The sequence below is a fragment of the Harpia harpyja genome, chromosome 13, assembly GCF_026419915.1.
Source record: "Harpia harpyja isolate bHarHar1 chromosome 13, bHarHar1 primary haplotype, whole genome shotgun sequence".
NCBI lineage: Eukaryota > Metazoa > Chordata > Aves > Accipitriformes > Accipitridae > Harpia > Harpia harpyja.
The window spans coordinates 28,717,263-28,736,058 of record NC_068952.1 but is presented as its reverse complement, the minus strand read 5'-3'; the positions used below and the strand labels follow the sequence as shown (position 1 = coordinate 28,736,058).

Genomic DNA, 18,796 nt, shown 5'->3' with positions numbered 1-18,796 from the left:
CAGTTAGACAGGACTGTCCTCAATTTGCAAAGTGTTTTCTCTTTTGTAGAAAATGGGAAAATAGTTTACTTACATTAATTTCCTCAGTTTTAGGAAGATTGTTAGAAACAGTCACTTCTTCCTGTGGAAAAGGAACGTTTCCTTCATCTTCAGCTGCTTCTGGGTTGCGTTCTTCAGGTAAATCCACACACTTCCCCTCAAGGCAATTTTCTGAATGAGTACTGACCACATCCTCGCTGTCAAGGATACGTATCACAGCTGGAAGAGATTTACATGATTTTAACTTAACTGCTCTATAAATGACACGCGTTTAAGCAACGGGAAGTGACAGAGGGAGCAGGAGCCAAGAACACAGTTCTCCATCCTGCCACATACATCGGGCTTTCCCCAAACGCTAGAAACCAGAACCATCTACCTGGTAGCTAGTTATTCTTCACAGCCTGAATACTGAGGGATGCATCATCTTTCAAAATAGTAACTCAAGCAGCAGATCCCATAGCACACAAATTAGTAGTGGTGTACAACACCGAAATAAATACTGATCTCTCCTTCCAATATTTTACATTCTACCAGTTTTCTCAGTACCTTTATCCAGAACAGGAACATTGGCTATGCATTTTCTACGAGGACTTTCTCTGAGGAGGGTATTCTTCTCTCTAGAGTTTAATGGAAGTTAGCAGTAACATGCTAGTACTACTTCAGTCTGAGACACCTGTAGCGCTATGGCAAACTGCACGTGTTACTTGAGGAGTTCAGCTACCTTAACTCACATAACATCTCCCACATACTGTACGTACATTCACCCTCTGCCTGCGGGGATTCAGAAAGCTGTGGGTTTGTTGCAACTGGTATGGCTTTTTCTTCTGATGAAGAGGACATTTTGGACTCCTGCTGGTTTGCTTCACTGCATGAACAGAAAGAGAGAAATCCATCATAAAGCTTCAAAACAAACCTTGAAGAGCTTTACAAATTACTTTCTCACTGTAAAGTCTTCAAGTTTCCAAACAGAAAAAAATTAAGAAAAATTAGAAATTCCTTTACCAACACATCTACATTCAATTCCCGACTCATTTTGTGCAACGAATCAAGTACTTAACATTCTTCCCAGCTATCTCACACTGGATAAGAACATAACAACAGAGTTGTATTAAAGAATAATATCTTACTTGTCTTCTGTAGAAAGACTCCAACTGCCATATTCGAGGTCTAGAACCAACTGAACAAAAGTTTGTGCCACTGTAAGTTACCACTTGAAATTAAGGGTTATTTCATTGCTAACATCTCTCACTAAGCAGTTGCAGCTTTTAAAGTACCTGGTGAGAAAACTGCTTCCCTTTCCAGAAACAAATAGATGCTAATTGACCACACATAGAAAATAGAAATTAAGTGTATAAAGTACTGCCAGAAAGTATTCAAGCCCCACAATAAACCCACTAAAGTTACAGGAATCTCAGCTGTAATTTTCACCTACATAACATTCAGACAAAAGGAGGGCTTCTCTTCACAGTATCTGCTTAGTAGCCCCCTCAAACTGTAAAAAGGTGCATATAGCCCGCTGAATGAAGTCCTTATCCCATTACTTTGGGGTCTGCAATGATTTGAGAAAAAAGGCTCAAACTGACAGCTCGTCAATTTGACTTCTATTCATGCCACATTAGTTCTGTTCACAGACAGAAAGGAACAGGAAACCTGTTATATTTAAGAACACAGGAGAGAACCAATACCAGCTCAAAATCATAGTTTTCAAACACAGGAAAGCCAGCAGTCACATGTTGTGTGAACCTAAAGGTGTATCTATTTCACAAACTTACCCTTCACTTGCAGTCCCAGAAGTAGCAGCCTCAGCAGCTTTAAACAACAATTTACCATCCTCAGGAAGGGTAAGACGTTCAGCATTTGATTCTTCCACAAATCCTACAAAAACAGACAGATGGGTGACTTCCCTGTTGCACTTAACATCATTTCTTTTAAAATGCTCATATGATTTTCAAGAGAGCCGTAACGCATTTCACCTAGGATGGTGATCTAACAAGATAACGCCACCAAGACTTCAAATGCACAGAAGGTCTGAATGCTTCTTTCCAGTAAAACAAGAAGTCTGATGCATAATTTCCATCAAGAAAACAACATGGCCATTGACATTCTGTTTACAAACTCAACTTGGTATATTACTGACCTAATACATAAAAACCTCGGGAAACATCCCTCCTTCTTAAAATTGGGTCGTAAGTTTTTCTTATTTCTCTTTGGATATTTAACTCATCCCAGCAATGCTTCCTTCCTTTCTTGACTTCATTTCCCCTCTTCTACAAGAACGCATCTAAGGTCGTCTCCTGTTCTTTTCTCTAGCAATTGACTGGTGGCGTTGAAACCCAACTGCTTGCTAGCCTGTTTTTCTCTCAACAGGCCAAATTTTAGAAACACCCTCCTCCTTTTCTTCTTTGTTTCTGCCGTCTGCTTCCTCCAGATCCAACAATTACCTTTGCAGACAGTACGCAGGACTGGGATAATTTTGCTAGCTCAGGCCAAACAAGAGCTATACTGGCTGCCCTCTAACGCTTCCAGAGTACTGAAATTGTACAGAACTGTTTGTACCATAGTCCGGCAATGACAAACTTTCTTCATAAGGTTATTCTTTAATGATTAGGACCTTATCATTATTTTTAAGGAAAAGCACCCTTGATTTCTTGTCCAAACACGGGACAGCTAAAATCAGACAGGCAAATGTTTTGACCTATCTTACTAGAAACACTCAGAGCTGGAGAACCCCTTTTACCCATGTACACGGAGTCCCTGTCTGGGCACTGCTCTTACTGAAAAAGAAAAGGAGCTGAGGAACTTCAGTAGCAGCAATCACTCTCCAGGATCCTCCGGGATCATCTCAGGCTTAGCACTGAATCAGGCTGCATATGATGCACCGATACTGGAGTACACACTCCCCGCTACAAACTGTTTCAAGACCTCGGACGCAGAACTCCGACACTTGCATACCTCTCCCAGGAATAGCAAACTTTTGTTATAAGCAGCTGAGCGGACTGAGCTCTGTTTGTCAAATCCTGACTGTAGCTGTCTTTACACACCTTCTCCCTGTTCCTGCACTACTGTCATTCCCAGCTCTTCATCACTGCTCACCAGCTAGTGAGCTACATCTCTTCTAATCTGCCAGCAGACCTGCTCATATGAACACATCCTCAGCAGCTGCACTGGCTTGAATGAGTTGAATTGAGCTGAATTGCCAAAGACCAGCTGAAATAGGTTTGGAAAAGGCTGCATAAGCTGTTGAGCCAGCAAAAGGAGCAAGCATAGCTGTAATGAGAAGCAGATACCCAAGCAGACTCACTTCCCGAAGAAAACTATTTAACTGAGCACTAACGAGGGGGGTAAAAAAACAAAAGAACAACAAAAAATTACCTATCTAGTCAAAGCACGCCATACGCTAAACGTGCTGTAAAAAAACCTGCAGCCTACAGAAGTACCCCTAAAACATAACCAGAAGCCTAAGTTTTCAACTTGTACCCCTCTCAAAACTCCCACAAGTCACTGCTGCCTCTCCGCTGCAGTTACACACAAGAAGTGCCAGCCAAAAGCAGTATACATCCATAATGTCCACGAGACCTAAAAAAGGACTCAAAACACAGTGGCAATTTTAAAAGCCTAGGACAAGGAAGTGCCTCGGACATTCGTGAATGCTCATCATTGACTGTTGCACCCATCAGTAATTTAGCCTTTTGAAGACATTTGAAAAATGCAGAAGCTTAGGTTATCATAGCAGGAAACGCACCAGCTGCTTTTCTTAGTTCTGATGAACCTGGTTGTTCCATCGGGAAGGGTTTCTCTTCAACTATTTCACTGTCTTCCTCCTTCTCCAGTTCTTCAAAATCGGCAGTTTCTTCAGTGGAAGAATTAGCTGGATTAGCAGCTATAAAGATGACATCATCTTCAAAATCGCCAGGTGATTTTGCATCATGATACTCCAAAGCAGTTTGGTCTGACCTGGCAGAGAAGTTACTGTTTTCTTTGCTGACATCCATTTTCTCCAAACCATCTCCAGACTCTTCCATTTCAGCACCATCATCCTCGGGATTGCTCAGAGGAAACAGAGTTGGTTTATCTCTACTTTCAGACCAAGCATCCTCCACCACTCCGTGATGATGCTCAGATGAAACTCCAGACGGTGCTTTATTATCTTCCGTTACCTTTATTTTTTAAAAAGAAAGTTCACAATCAAGATCACACATATGCTTTTTGTCAAAGCAAGACAAAAAAAAAAAAGGAACAAATATATACTGATATTTGTCAGTTTTACAAGTGTCACCTTAAGCAAGGCGCTACAAAATTAGTTCTCATTCTAGCACTGTCTTAGCTTTTAAAGCTCAGCGTAAAAACCAATCACACTGTTGACTGCTTATTGAGTTTCCACAACCTTGGAGAATTAAGATGAAGTGGGTCTTGTAAGTGCTTGCTTACCCTGTCATCTCAAGGCTGTTCATTGGGTTCACTACTGTGTTTTCAGGAAGAGGGAGCTTTGCATACCTAAAATCATAACTCCAAGATTTCTCTTTTTTTATGCTTGCCTCTTCAGCTTGTATGCACTACTAACATATTTTAGCATTCACTATGCCTGTGGCATGGAACAAGTGAATTAATCCGGCCACGCTGCACTATTACTAAGAACTTCCTACAGGAGAGAGAGCCTCTTCTTACAGTTGAGTAGCTCTTTATAACAGGCAATAACAGGTACAATAAAAACAGGTTATGACAATTCGTTAGTACAGGTATGGAAAGCTCCTACAGGTAGATACTAGCACATGCCCCCGTCCGTTTGGTACGTTACTTTGGCAACCGCATGACGAGCTGAATCAGGGAAGCCACCTGACAGAACAAAAGGAGGAGTAGAAGGGGGCAACTTCCAGGTGGACAGACTTCATTTGACAACTATACGAATGCTATCGCTGGTGCAAGGCAAGTAGCAAAACCGAGAACTTTAGGGCTAGAGAAGAGACAGCCATACAGCTCTCTTCATCGGGAGTCTATTTTTACCATAACTTAAGGAAACCCAGTCCTTGCAAAAAGAGAGACTGAAAGTAAATGCAGCTCATGACTTTTGTTGCTTTCAGAGGTGTTTCATTCACAAAGCTTAGCGAACCCAAACAACTGAATCTGTATTCCTTAACTTCCTGCCACACCACCATTTCAAAAGGTATAGCGGGAAGCTGCACACATGCAATTTGGAACAATCACAGCGCCTAGCGATGCTGGAGTAAAAACCACCAAGGTCACTGGTATTTGTTATGAATATGTTCCTGCAGGCAGGTGATGTTACAGAAGGTCCAACATAACCTTTTTTGACCAAATTCAAGTCTGCCGTTCTGATTTGGTATTCCAGTTCTCAATATAAGGAGTTTTGGAAAACTTTAAAAAAAATAAATCAAATCACAGTCTGTAAAGCCTTTAACTATAAAGATCACTAACTACAGGCCAGCTTACCCCAACAGTCCATTTTGCATTCGAGTTCTCTTCCCTGAAAGATATTCTAGGCTCCTTTGCTCGTAGAGGAGGAGTAACTGATCGTCCTGGAGATGCAGAGGGAGTTGCTAGGGGTGTAGCGCGAAGGCTGGATCTGAGAATAGACTGAGGAGTAAACGCAGGAAAACCAGAAGCAGCTGTGGCCAAAACTTTAGCTCTCTATGAAAAGAAATAAAAATATTTAATTTCAGACCTGTTAAATCTTCAAAACAGAAGACTTCACTTGTCAAAAGTATTAGTTCAAATTAAACTGAGTTTGTACCAGCAGAGAGGACAAAGTTTAGCCTCTGCACTGCTCTTTTTCCAAAGGGACAAAAAACTTAATGGTAAAAAACCCATGCGTTTCATGTTTCTTATGATTCTTTTGGCTTCTTTCTTTTTTTTTTTTTATTAATGCAACATAAAATGTTAGTGTTCAAATTAATTTCCTGAAGAAACAAGGATATGGCATCTTCTTGTCTGCAATGCTATCTCCCATCCCAGTAATTTTTGCCATATCTACACTGCTCTTCTAAAAGGCATACCACTTCAAATGCTACCCCAGATACAGCAACTGAAAACACTGCCATGAGAAATGGCAATCGGCAAAGCAACAGCGATACCTTCTTTCTTCTCTGATTAATCAATCCACGCACTGGACTGAATGAAGTGACACTGCTGTAAACATACCTACACATCTTCATCTAGAAGCGTTCAGGTCTTCTTACCTCAGCTCAGAAAAGACTTTACGGTATTGAACGGGTTTAAAAGGAAGATAATGAAACCAGCTTAATGATATGGACAATAGTTAGTAAGAAGAAAAAGGTTATAAATCAGAGAGATCACTACTATTTTGTTCAGGTAGGCAAAGGCAAAAAGATCAGCACCAAGAAGATTGGTCAGTTGTTATTTCCTTACATGAGGAGAGTTTGATGGCGGTGAATGGAAAGAGTTTAACGCAAACATCAATAAGTAAAATCCCTGCAAAAAGCCGTCACTGAATTTGATGGAGACTGACATCGCTTAACTGGCATCACTTACGTTGTTATTCCCTTAGGTGGATTAAGAAACTGAAGCATCTACATTCTTGCTTGTAGGCATGCAAGTCAAACTCCACAGAGCTATTGAGCACTTACTTAACTAATGAGGTGGTTAAGCTACAAATTGCATCTCTAAGGATCTAAGTATATTGAGAAGTCCAATTTTAACTTACTTTGTTCCATGCAATAAACACGAGTGTATTTCAGAAAGCTATGGGACAATGTGCGTACTGCAGTTAACTTAGAACTAAACTTTCCCTCTTCAAGACTGTTCCCAACGTCCTGCTTCCAAAAGGATTCTACATACAATAACCACACGTATGCTGAAAATATTCCACACTCTGAATCCAACAGGGTTTGTGTTAAATACTTTGGTGGTTTCATGTTAAACAACGTTAACAGGCTTTTGGTTTGGTTGGTTGATCCTGTTTTTTAAAACACAAACCTTAACCACAAGAGGCGTCGCCAGTAAATTCAGCTCTGATGCTCTCGAAAAATTCTTTTGTGAGATGGAACCAAGCATATTTGATTTCAATGGGCTGGATGCCATGAATGAAGTAGAAGCTCTGCATGGTGACTGCCAGCTACCACCCTGTGCCGCAGAACATGAAGGAACAGGATGAACCACCAAATCCAGCAATCTGTGAAGATACACAATTGAAAATATGAACATAAATAAATAAATGAAATAAAACCATGCTGCGCTCAAGACATCTGAGATGACACATAACAAAAACATTCAATGAACAAGAAATACAGGTGAACCCTCACTGCTGGGCTGATGTATCAGGCCCATGAACAAGTTACAGGCCTTCTCTTGTTTTTTCATTATTTCGTTACATTTCACACTTAATTTCCTAAATCCCTGCCATCTGAGGCAAGAGTAATGCAATTTTACGTTGCACAAGTGATGTAATTCTCATGTCAGAAGAAAATTCCTCTGCATTTCAATGCTGGCACCACTTCAAATTTGCACTTAGTTGTCTCCCGAACCTGACCTTTTCTTTAACAGGTACAAAACTAAATGCAAACAGAACACTTTGCAATCACTGAAAGTATATACACGCACACAGTATATGAGAATAGGTTCGTGAAAATTTTGTAATAGGTGTCCCAACAAATGCATCGGGCAACTCTGCATCCGGGAGAGGACGTGTTATGACTGGTGGTTCTGTAGCTCTAGGCCTAGAATTAAAAGGAAAATGTAACTGACTTTCACTCCCCTGAAGTCCAAACGTACCAGAATTCAAGTTTATTTGACCATACCATCATCTGACAACTGCTAGCTTCTTTTTTGCTCTTTATAATTCTGCCTGGTTTTGAGTAAAAATAAAAAAAACAGGCAGAAACGAAGCAGAAACTGGGCACAAAGTGGTAAAAGATTACTATTTGATCACACAATCAAGTCTACCAAAACCTGTACACCAATAGCTTGTTGGTAATCACGGTTTTCGTTTCAGCTACCTTAAATTCTGTATACACATTTACTGTAATGGAACTAGATGTATTTGCATAAATGAGATTATCATAGCAGAAGAACTCTCTCTCCAAGTATTACTTACGGTGAATTGATTCTTAAATGTTATATCTTGTATGTGCAAAAAAGCCAAACGAAGCTTTATTCAGGTGCCCCTTCCCTCCAAAACACTAACATAATTCAAATGGATTTTTTTGTCTCTCTCTCTCTCTCCAAACACGCAGCTCAAGACTAAACGTTGTTAAAAGGCTGCTTACCTATCACGGCGTGAGCAACTGGTTTTCTGCTCATTGCCTACCCCTACTTCTCTAATTTTGGACAATACATTGCTGATGAACGTTGCTCTTGTATGCACATTTCCTGCATTTTCTTGTTTTGTTACTGTTGATAATGGCTTTGGTCTTGCGACTGTAAAGCAAGAGGGGAAAAAATATCAGCCTTGTGTGATCAAAGTCATGGTCAGTTGTCCATTGTACTTCCCTCCCCTAAAAATTACCTTCTCTTGAGACCGATGAAGGCAAGTGGTAAGGCTTGGCTCTCTCTACAGCCAGCTTCCTTTGAACTCTAGGAAGGATCTTGCCATATTGGTCTAATATAGAATTTCTGGCAACTGCTCTCTCTCTCAAGCGAGGCTCACGATCATTCTGATGAACAAAAAGCATAAAGCAAGAAGGTAACTGATTACCGGAAGTTCATTGCACACAACTATCTCTGCTATTTCTAATTAGCGAATACATTTCCTCCACAGATACTGTAAAATACAGCCACTGCACAGAAGAGCAGCAAGTTCTACTCCTCAGCACACACCAATTCCACCTGGTAATTTCAGCAAAGGGCAAGGCAGACTAGGATAATAACAGAACCTACAACTTCAAGTTGAAACAATTCTGGCACTCGGCAGAACCTTACTCCGATACGCTTGTTCTCACCTGCAGTCTTCAAATGGCTTACAAAATAGCAGGCTTTCCCTTGTTTTTCCTGAAACACCAATGGCCGAGATGACTGACTATACAGGGCAACTGCAAATTACAGTGGACACAATGATGTGAATATTAAAACAAGTAAGAAAAGGCTACCTACACACACCTTCTGGCCGAATGAAAGTTTTCAAATGCAGGACCTAAACCTTCCAAGACCACCTTCTAAGTGTGATTCACTGGAAAACTATGGTTCCGGAAAACAGAAAATGTATCACAGATTCATAACAGAAGTTTGCAAAACGCAAAATTTAATCTGGCTGTTTTGAGAAATAGAAGTTAGATAAGAATTTCTGTCATAAAAGGGGTAAAACAGAAGTTGTGGAATCGCAGAGCTCATGCTATAACTGGAGGAAATGAAAAGAAAACCAAACCAGCACACAGATTTTACCTGTGGATTGGCATCCAGACTGCTCTCAGCTAGAAAAATAAAGCTGTGTGCAAGATTCAAGAGGTGACATACAACATACTCTTCATGCCACAGAAAAGACTGACACAAACAGCGTTCAGCAATCTAAACCATTATTCCTTAGATGCAAACAAACTATTTTAAAGTGGAGTCAACAGTGGTCTGCAACACTTAATTTATAACTTCACGGAGTAGCTTTGGAGTAGTGGAATATTTTGTTCAACTTTTAGGTTCAGCTGTAACGGAAAGTGTAGAAACTTATTCCTAGTATTTCAAAGAATGGTATAAAAAACAAAGCATTGATTTTTATTTTATTTACTACCAAAAATGGTTAGTAACACCTAGCAGAAACCTGCACACTTGACACAACTTTTATGCTTACCATAAGATTAACGTTCATTGAATGATTCAACTGCAGCGCTGGGATATAGTTGGCATGCTGCAGATGGTGGACTAAAAGAAATTCAGGATTCTGAACAGCAGCATCGCTCTGTAAAAACTTCTCCAAACACTCCTATGACAAACAACACATTTCAAAAATCTGTTATGATTCTGCCTCTTCTCTTTTCAAAGAGACCATTAAGGTTTTTTTTCGTGTCCACACTTACTTGTTCAGCGCCTGTGAAAGGTAGCTTCAGTAAGTCTTCCATTAGTCCCATCTCCTGACAGATTTCATACATGTGTTTTAACAGCTCTTCGATGTTTAACTTCGTGGCATGTTGATGCAACAGACCCCAAGCCTCCACCACGCACCTGTAATTAAATTTTTTGAGACGTAAAGGAATATTAATAGTATAACCAAAAAGATGCCCCCAAACTACTGCATTCAGAGTTTAAAGGGAATTTAGGGGACGGTGATTCGTATTCTTTGTTCTCCACCTTTCACAATATTTGAATGCCAAAACGGTGGGATAGGTTTCTTTACCTATTGGACAACAACACAGTGAGGAAAAGCCGCACTTCACTGCTGCTTGACATTGATGGCTTCATCATCCGTATGTATCTGAGGGCTCGCCTATGCTCTCCTTGGCACATCAGGGATTGAATAATTCTCACGTGCTGCCATGACACTGTTTTGATTGTAGCTGGATGAAAGAGCAGGGCCAGTGAATTCTGTAGAGGTTAGAGGTCAGGTGTATTACGATATGCACATGCACGCACGCAACAAGAATATTCAAAAGTATCTTAAATAAGGGTGGACGTGTGTTAAATAAACTTAGATGACTAACTACTGTAAATAAAAATTCTCAAGTATTTGCAAAAAAAAGTTCAGTTAGCCGTACAGAACAAAGCGAGTGTTTTAAAAGGAGTAATTCACACTCTTCCAGAGTAACCAAATCTCTGTGTACAAACAGAACTTTTTAGAAATACATTACTAAATAATAAGCTATTCTCCCAGACAAACAGATATATTAACTTCGTGACAGGCAAAGAACAACCTTCAGCATCACAAAGAACATGAATTAGGTTGAACAGTCACTTCTGCAGTCTTCTGCCTCAAACCTTGCTGCTATGATCACAGTTTTAATATTTAAAGTACCTAAAACACTGTTTTTGAGAAAGCGCTCCATCGGTCTGCTGAAAACAACCTAAATGGATGGCTTTGAAAATTCAAGTATCAAGCATTATTAAAGTTGATTTCTTCTTCGTTTTAATCAATTTCCTGTCAAAGTGGCTAAAAGAAAATTTCAGATTATAACTTATTGCTGAAGATGTCATAGCAGTATGACAAAAGGGCTTCTAATGTTGTAGCACCTGTTATTAGCTAAGCACCGATTTTTTGAAATCATTTTACAGATTACAGCTTTGGACTGTAAGGGATGTCTAACTGAACTGTAACGTACTTACTTCGTAATCATTGTGATCTAGAAGCCAAAAACCTTGAATAAGCTTAACAAGTCCCCAAGGGATAGCAAAGGCAGTTGGGAAGGAGTCGATTGAAGTTTCTGTTTTATTCGGAAAGGAATGCATGATATCTAGCAGCAAGTAAATTGTCTGACATCAAGTATCTTGTTAAGGCTAATAAATTTGGAAGACCAAACATTTATCACATCATGTTTCGAAAAACACAGTGAAATCAGAATATACAAGTGGTAGGAAGCAGAAAATACTGCCATGTTAGTCTTGCCATTTTGAGCTATCTGAAGACGGTCAGGTCCTAACCCCCAAACTGCATTTTGAATATATAGCCAGAAAGAAACACTCTTTGATTTCTGTAAGGCATTCAGAAAGGTTAACTTTAGATACTTAAATACTTCCGTTGTTACAAACTCAGGCTCCCTCTTTAGTCACTGGAGCTACCAGTTGGACATTCAAAACACCTGAACATCCAAGGCTTAATTATTAAAGCAAACAAATTCTACCATTGGCTTTTTCCCTCATTTCCAGAGTATATAGAACAATGTAAATTAAGGTGTCCTTACAAGACAACGTAGCACTGAGCGATTGAAACTGGATTTAAAACAGTATGTGGATCACTCATCGGTAGTGTCATTTTCTGTTTCTGACATCCGTTTTTAGGGACATATTCTAATAAGACAGCTCTGGGGTACAACCGTTTTTAAACCCCTTGCTCTCTAGGCTCCCCTCTCGGGTTAGGCAGCAAACAACAACAAGTAATTCTGTATATTTCAGCAGCTTAAAAATTCAGTTTCTGCCCAATGACTTTTCTCTTCTCTCTCTTTCTTTTTCGGTGTGCCTGCACTTCTAACAGAACAAAAGCAAGCACTGCTATCTGGGCTGGAAGATGGATGAATTGGGCAAAAATCAGGTACCGGTTAGAAATCCTTCTGCTCTGAAGCAGCACGTATTTGTGCATCATCCTAGTAAGCAGCCATTTGCTACAGATACGAGTGCTTTAAAAAATTAAAAACTGTGCTAAGTTTTGAAAAAACCAAGGGAGATTTTTATCTTTAACATTTCTTATCAAACCTGTTTTTGCATGTCAGAAAAGAGACTTTGCAACAAAACATCAAAAAAAAAACCCCCACAACATAAGGAATCCACAGTACAAAGAAATAAAACAATGCTCCTGTCCATGACTTCATTCTAAACTAAATGTTTTCACTTGCACTGTCTTGGAAGCATAAATTCAAAAATGTTATTAAACGCGCAGGTGACAAACATTTAAGAACATTTATGTGCGTATACTGAAGGTGTAGTAAAAATAACGAGAAAGGATACAATTGCATGTTTGTAGCTTTCTTCAATGCTTTCTAGCAAATAGAGATCCAGCAGTGCCTGAAAATGAAAAATCAAAAGTTTTTTAAAAACTCCTGTCTTTCATGAATCATTGGCTTTTGGGTGGGGCTTTGGGGGGTTCGTTGCTGTTTTCAGTGAACATAACACTCACGTGTAAACTAGCAGGTGGGTATTTCCCAGTTCCTCCTTCATCTCTCCGCCACAACTTCTCAACTTGGTCTCCTAACTGGGAAACCATTCCATCAATCATCAAGCAGTCAGAATCCCATTTTCCTCTGGAACAAAAGGTAGCAAGGAATCGGAGAGTCAAACACTAATTCCAGCCTCTCAGTGTAACAGATCTCCTCCAGTCAAACCAAACAAAAAAAAGCTCCCATGAGGCAAAGAAAGTGACAAACACACAAAGGCATGATTATGACTTGAAACGCACATGAAAGAAATTTCCGAGTCAGATGAAAGATGTTTGTTAGATCATACTGAATTATTAAAGGAGTTCCAAATAGACATCCTGGAAAGCTCTCCTACTAAGGGACCTTTTCGTTTTCAGGTTTTCTCTTTTGTTGTCTTACTTGTAGTACAAAGGAAGTGTAAACAAAGTTTTTTATGTGCCAGAAATAACCACTCTCCTACTGTCTAACAGAGGAAACGTAACAGTATCAAAATACCAGGACTATTCTTCAACACAAGTCTCATGCCTCCTGTTGGAGTGTTCCAATACACAGCTGCGAGAAGACAACACCATGGAAAGTTCAGATTTTGTTCTCAGCATCTCACTTTTGTTACTGAAAAAAAGTTGTTTCCAGAAAGCTGAGCATACAGGTGAAGTTTAGTGTCATCTTAAGCAGCGTTTATGTTTCTATGCACATACCCATTACGTTTCTATGCACAGACCATTACAACCATGGATGGGTGAACCTTTAAAATTGCTTTCTTCACGAGTCCATCGCAGTCTTTGGCTGACTGTGACACTACCCTTTACTTTCCCCATAATAAGAAGCAGAAGGAGCACACTGGAGGTTGTATGCTTCTAAGGAACACCTGAGCCGGTATGTAAGTTACTTGAGAAGTAAGCTAAGTAAGAGGAACTTTAAAGTCAATAGCTACTACACCGCAGCTTGCACCTCAACTCATCTTGCAGCATCTTGTTCTTGTTCGCAGTGCCATAGCCTAAGCTTCTTTAGCTCTTTATTTAGTTTTCAGCACAATTTCCAAAGAAAAATCTATTGTCATCTAATCCAAGGCATATCACCTATATGCTAGTGAGCTAGTGCAGGAAAGAGAGTTCACGTTCAGCAAGTGACTTTTATCCAACAGCCAGTAGAGTGCTAGGTGTGCCAACTACATCGAACTCTGACTATCTCATTAAATCACACAAATGTACTTGTGATTTAGGCCAATACAGTTATTACCATCGCTCGCTGGTCAATAAACGAGATGAGGTTTGTTTTGTTTTTAAAACTTGCTTTCTTCTCTGTCCAAAACACCTGTTCTGTGAACGCCGTGCTTTGCTGAACGGGAGATCGCTGACCCTATCCTGAACACGTGACCTTTTTCAGTAGTACTAAATTATACAGATTGGCCGCTGGATTAAGTACGCTACCAAGAAACGATGATGCCAACAAATGGTACTAAGCAGAGGTATATACAAATATTGTAACACAGGAAAGTAACCTCCGTGTTCAAGAGAACGCATGCATCGCTGAAGTGAAGAGGATTGCCGGCAACTGCATTAAGCAAAGCAAACACCAACTGTTGATAGCAAAGCCACGTGCTGCCACTTCTGAATTCGCAGTGGAAGTGCTCTCGAGTTTTCCCGTAAGGCTTACCTTGATAAACGCTCAAGTTTCTGTCGATGACCAGTGTAGTAGCTCTGAATCAGAGGGTAATTGTAGAAAGGTCTACCCAAATGCATAGCATCATCTACAGGCAATAAAGTAAAAGCAAGTTAAAGAAGCAATATCACATTTTGAAACTAAAATGTTTGACTAAAAAGACAGAAGATCATACGAGCTAAGCATCAAGAAGCACAGGCAAGCCTCCAACTTTGAAAGAAGCCAATCCTCTTTCTGCCTTCGCTAAAGGAGCGGTAAGACCCAAGACTCAATTCCTTGTTGTCTCAAGTGCCATTTCAAGCTTACAATTGAGGTAGCATTCAGAACATGTACTGTAAGCGGAAGCTCACTACAAAAAGGACAATTCTCAAAGGGAATGGTTTCTTAAACATGTCATGTGAGCATCTGTGAGACAATGAAGGCTGACAATAGACTTTATAATCCACCCAAATAAAGAAGTATTTCCACGGTGTATTTTTTCCTCAAGCAATAAATAAAAAGTTCCAAACACGCAGGTAATGCCTTTGCTGTAAAAACAAGCATTCCAGTATTTGTTGTGTAATAGTAATTTGTTTAAAATCCCAAGTCTTTCAAGCTGTGGACACAAGCAACTCCTTCAAGTCAGAGGCTTATTGCTCTTTCTAAGGAACATCCAGGAAAGAAACTGCTTGCATTATTCCACACTATGTATTTGAAAAAACAGTAAAATCGCCGTTTCACCAACAAAACTTCAGCACTGACAAAACATTTACAAAAACATGGCTAAGCATGTGTTCATCGGAATCACTTACTGGATAGTCTCCCTGTTACAACTGTATTACAGTTTATGCTTACCTAAACCCTCTGGAAGGAGACTGGATTGACAGAACCAGATGATCACTTGTGCATACAAAGAAAGGAGGCCAGTGAGCACCTGCTTGTTTGTCAAGTCTGTAAAACCTGAAAAAAAGGCATAAGATGATTTTTGTTATCCAATTCCTTTCATTTTAACAAAACCCCCTTCATCATCCCAAATAGAAAGAGTAAAAGTAAAGCGGTAGAAATTGTGGTCTTTGCATTTCTCACTCTGTAGCACCTTCTTATCTGAAGAAAAAAACCCCACATTCACCGCCAAAACAAAAAGCAACCCCTACAAAGAACCAGATTCACTAAAGGTTAAAAGAAAAAAAAATAAAGCCGGAACTATTAAATACACTCACGAATAAGACATTTGTTTTTCACGTAGCGGGGATTTTTACCGTAGCAAAGGGATATTCTTCTTTTCCCCTCAATATGCCAAGGACAAGTGATAACATAAAAAGCTACAGAAACTCAAGTAACTTACTTTACAAGTTACTCATTTGTGCTTCCTTTATATTTTCTAGCAATTGGCAATACAATATTTGCATGCAATTATAAATTGCTAGCTAAGAATTAAAAGGAATAATTTGCAGCACTACCACATCCGGTTGCTGGAATCTCCACCCAGCTGCTTACACAGCTTCTTGCTGAATGTAGCCTCCCCTACCCACTTGCATGAACTCCACAACCAACTATTTCCCTGAAATCAACACATATTAAGTGGTGGTCCCAACTCCTCAGATTTAAGCCCCTTCTCCCAGCTAAATTTGGCTGTCTTCCAATCATCAAAACCAACAGAAGCTCATCTTTCCACACTTACAACTCAAGCATAATTCCAAATCTTAGTAAAACATACCAAAGGTTTCATATATACGATTACAAACCTTTTTCAGTACGCTCTTGTGCTTCTGTTAGAAAACAGGTTAAGACCGTGCTAAGGTTGCTCAAAAGCAACTGGCAGTGCTGAAGAGACTGTAACGTCTGCGGGTCAACAAAGTTGCGAGAGCCATCAAACAGCGGAACACCTTTTCAAGAATAAATATTACATCATTAGCCTACAGAGCAATTTCAGAGTTTCAAAGTACGCTTGAAGAACCCCGTGCAGTACCATATACCGCCACATTCCTGAATAAGCTCAATTAGAAAGAACGATTTTATGTTTGCAGAATGACTACACTAGTACTCACATATTTGGTCAAACTCATCTTTTGTATAGATCACTTTGTTCCATGTCCACTCAAGAACAAACCGTAAATTAGCAGCAGAACTTGGCTGCGCTTTAAAAAAAAGAAAACAAAAAAGAAATGAATCGACAATTGCAAACTAGAAAATACATAACATAAGAACAACGTAAGAAGCATTACCTTCAGATGCCCAATGTTTAATGCATCCAGTCAGAAGTTCTAAAGAACCTGTCTGGACAGCAGCTGACAATACCGCTTCTAACTGCTCCTCCTAAATGTAACCGACAAAATGAACTGAGAATCTTACATGCTTTCAATATCTGAACCAGCAACAGCAAGTGTTTGTTTCTAACTGTACACTCATTCAGACATCACAAAGTCCACTAGTACACACGCAGCTAATTCCACATTCCTTTTCTTAATTCTAGCCACAGGCTGGACTGCTTGTTGGTCTGAGAAACACGTTAAACTTTTCCTCTAACTTTTCAACTTACTGAAGGCTGATTCTAACATTTATTTGCATGCCTCTGCAGTATAGTCTCAGTTTACCGAGTTCCAATTAACTATGTCCGGTAACATCCTCTGCTAATACCCGTCACGCATTTTGCACGTAGAAGTTTGCCATCAGGAATGCGTGAAGGGGACAGAGCAAATACAACGGTGCAACGCTTGCACGGAAACAGTGAAGCTAAGGTCAAGCAGCTTCCTAGACTCTGAAGACATGAAGCAGTTCAGACACCCAAAACTTCAAGTTATCATTTTCTAAAATGACAGAAAAAGAAGTGAAACGTTTAAATTCTAATAGGTTTAAATTTTAGGCTGTTTGAATACTGTATTATAATGCAGTGGTAATTCTTACCAGCAAGGTAAGGACAATGCACAGCTATGCACAGACATGCAGTATTAAGTAGTAGCTTATTTCATTTTGTCTTGTGATACTTCTTTCAGGTGAAAAGATCCTTCATAAAATTTTACTTTTTTCTTTTTGTTTTTTTGTTTGTTTTGTTGGTTTTTCTAAAACAACTCAGTAGTTTGGACCTAAGAATACTATAACTTATGCTAACTCAAGTCAACACCTGCATTTCAGTGCAACTTGCGAATAACAGGAAAATCAGATTATCATGTCTTGTAGCCTCTACAGCCCTGTCAGACAAGACGGATGTATTTCCCCCTTGATTCCCTGATATGCACTCACCTGACTCAAACTGGATGGCTGGACATCAACTAGTCTTGGAGACAGCAAGCCAGCTACAAGACACCTGTTGTAGCTATCATGAATGGCTTCACTTATAGAAGGACCAGATTTCTTTAAAAAATTCAAGGTCTGAAACATCAATCAAAAACTACAGATTAAGACAGTAGCATTATTCAGTCATTAAGGTTCTGGATAATCACTAAGAGAAATAATATAAATATTCACTTAAACTGTCAGAAAGCTTGCATCGGTAATATGCTTTAGGTTAACTACCTGAAAAAGCAGTACTACGTAGAGTTAAAGACGGCAGCCAAACTAACTACTATGGTTTATAAAAAATATCCTGTAAAACAACTAGAGCGTTGCGATGGCTAACCTTTTAGGTATTTTCTAGCTTCTCTGTCAATACACAGACCTTTTTTTTTCCCTGAACACTGACACAAAATACATTCTATATAAGCTAAAGCTAGCACACAACTTTAAATCACGCTTTGGAAGACCCTTTCTGTGCTTGTTTCTGCAGAAGTTGATTTATGTTGGAAATACTTAGTGAGCTGAAATTTAATTCAAAATTATTTGTCACAAGCTGTGCAGTGGCTTGGAAGTTTTAATTCGGCCAAGTGTGGGAGAAAAAAAAAAAAAACATTTCTTCTCAAACAGTTAAGTAATATTTCATTTTCTCCATTCCGCCCTCCTTTTTCAAGTTAATCAGGCATCAAAACCCTAACTCAGGACTATGGAGGCAGTTCCACTGATGGGTAATGCAGAAGTAACAGCTTTCCCCAACGTCCACAACATTTTTGTTCTTGCTCCTACAGCAACGTTGTATTCCGCTCTAGACATTCAATCCCTCAGCGTGTTTCAACAGGAGACAGTGGTAGTTTTACAGTCCCAAGAGTGGACCTAAAATGTTACCATTTGCATAAAACTGGCAGGACACAATTGCCGTCATGCGTGTGGATGGGCAAGATGGGCATAAAATGGTCTCCGACACTGAAAGCAGTACAATAGAAAACATAGGAAAGGTTCATCTCTTGCCATTCTCAATAAAGATACAGTAAAAGATCACCTCCTTCTGGAAGCCGGTGCAAGTCATATGAACAACTCCAGAGTTCAGCAAGCACGTACCATCTGCA

The 18,796-nt window shown here is 39.6% G+C and overlaps 1 protein-coding gene across 1 annotated transcript in view; it reads right to left on the bottom strand.

The window, feature by feature from the left end:
* Nucleotides 1-18,796, bottom strand: part of LOC128150342 (protein ELYS-like) — a 39,303-nt gene that overhangs the window by 4,748 nt on the left and 15,759 nt on the right. Inside the window, exons 11-32 of the mRNA XM_052806459.1 lie at nucleotides 18,730-18,791; nucleotides 17,661-17,789; nucleotides 16,646-16,736; nucleotides 16,469-16,558; nucleotides 16,166-16,306; nucleotides 15,276-15,380; nucleotides 14,436-14,529; nucleotides 12,761-12,884; nucleotides 12,592-12,648; nucleotides 11,257-11,403; nucleotides 10,334-10,521; nucleotides 10,017-10,161; nucleotides 9,791-9,922; nucleotides 8,519-8,666; nucleotides 8,280-8,430; nucleotides 7,617-7,730; nucleotides 6,991-7,186; nucleotides 5,488-5,685; nucleotides 3,782-4,196; nucleotides 1,812-1,914; nucleotides 798-904; nucleotides 74-258 (exon numbers count right to left, since the gene is read on the bottom strand). Coding sequence (XP_052662419.1) covers nucleotides 74-258; nucleotides 798-904; nucleotides 1,812-1,914; nucleotides 3,782-4,196; nucleotides 5,488-5,685; nucleotides 6,991-7,186; nucleotides 7,617-7,730; nucleotides 8,280-8,430; nucleotides 8,519-8,666; nucleotides 9,791-9,922; nucleotides 10,017-10,161; nucleotides 10,334-10,521; nucleotides 11,257-11,403; nucleotides 12,592-12,648; nucleotides 12,761-12,884; nucleotides 14,436-14,529; nucleotides 15,276-15,380; nucleotides 16,166-16,306; nucleotides 16,469-16,558; nucleotides 16,646-16,736; nucleotides 17,661-17,789; nucleotides 18,730-18,791 — 3,122 coding nt within the window. The remainder of the gene's footprint in view (nucleotides 1-73; nucleotides 259-797; nucleotides 905-1,811; nucleotides 1,915-3,781; nucleotides 4,197-5,487; nucleotides 5,686-6,990; nucleotides 7,187-7,616; nucleotides 7,731-8,279; nucleotides 8,431-8,518; nucleotides 8,667-9,790; nucleotides 9,923-10,016; nucleotides 10,162-10,333; nucleotides 10,522-11,256; nucleotides 11,404-12,591; nucleotides 12,649-12,760; nucleotides 12,885-14,435; nucleotides 14,530-15,275; nucleotides 15,381-16,165; nucleotides 16,307-16,468; nucleotides 16,559-16,645; nucleotides 16,737-17,660; nucleotides 17,790-18,729; nucleotides 18,792-18,796) is intronic.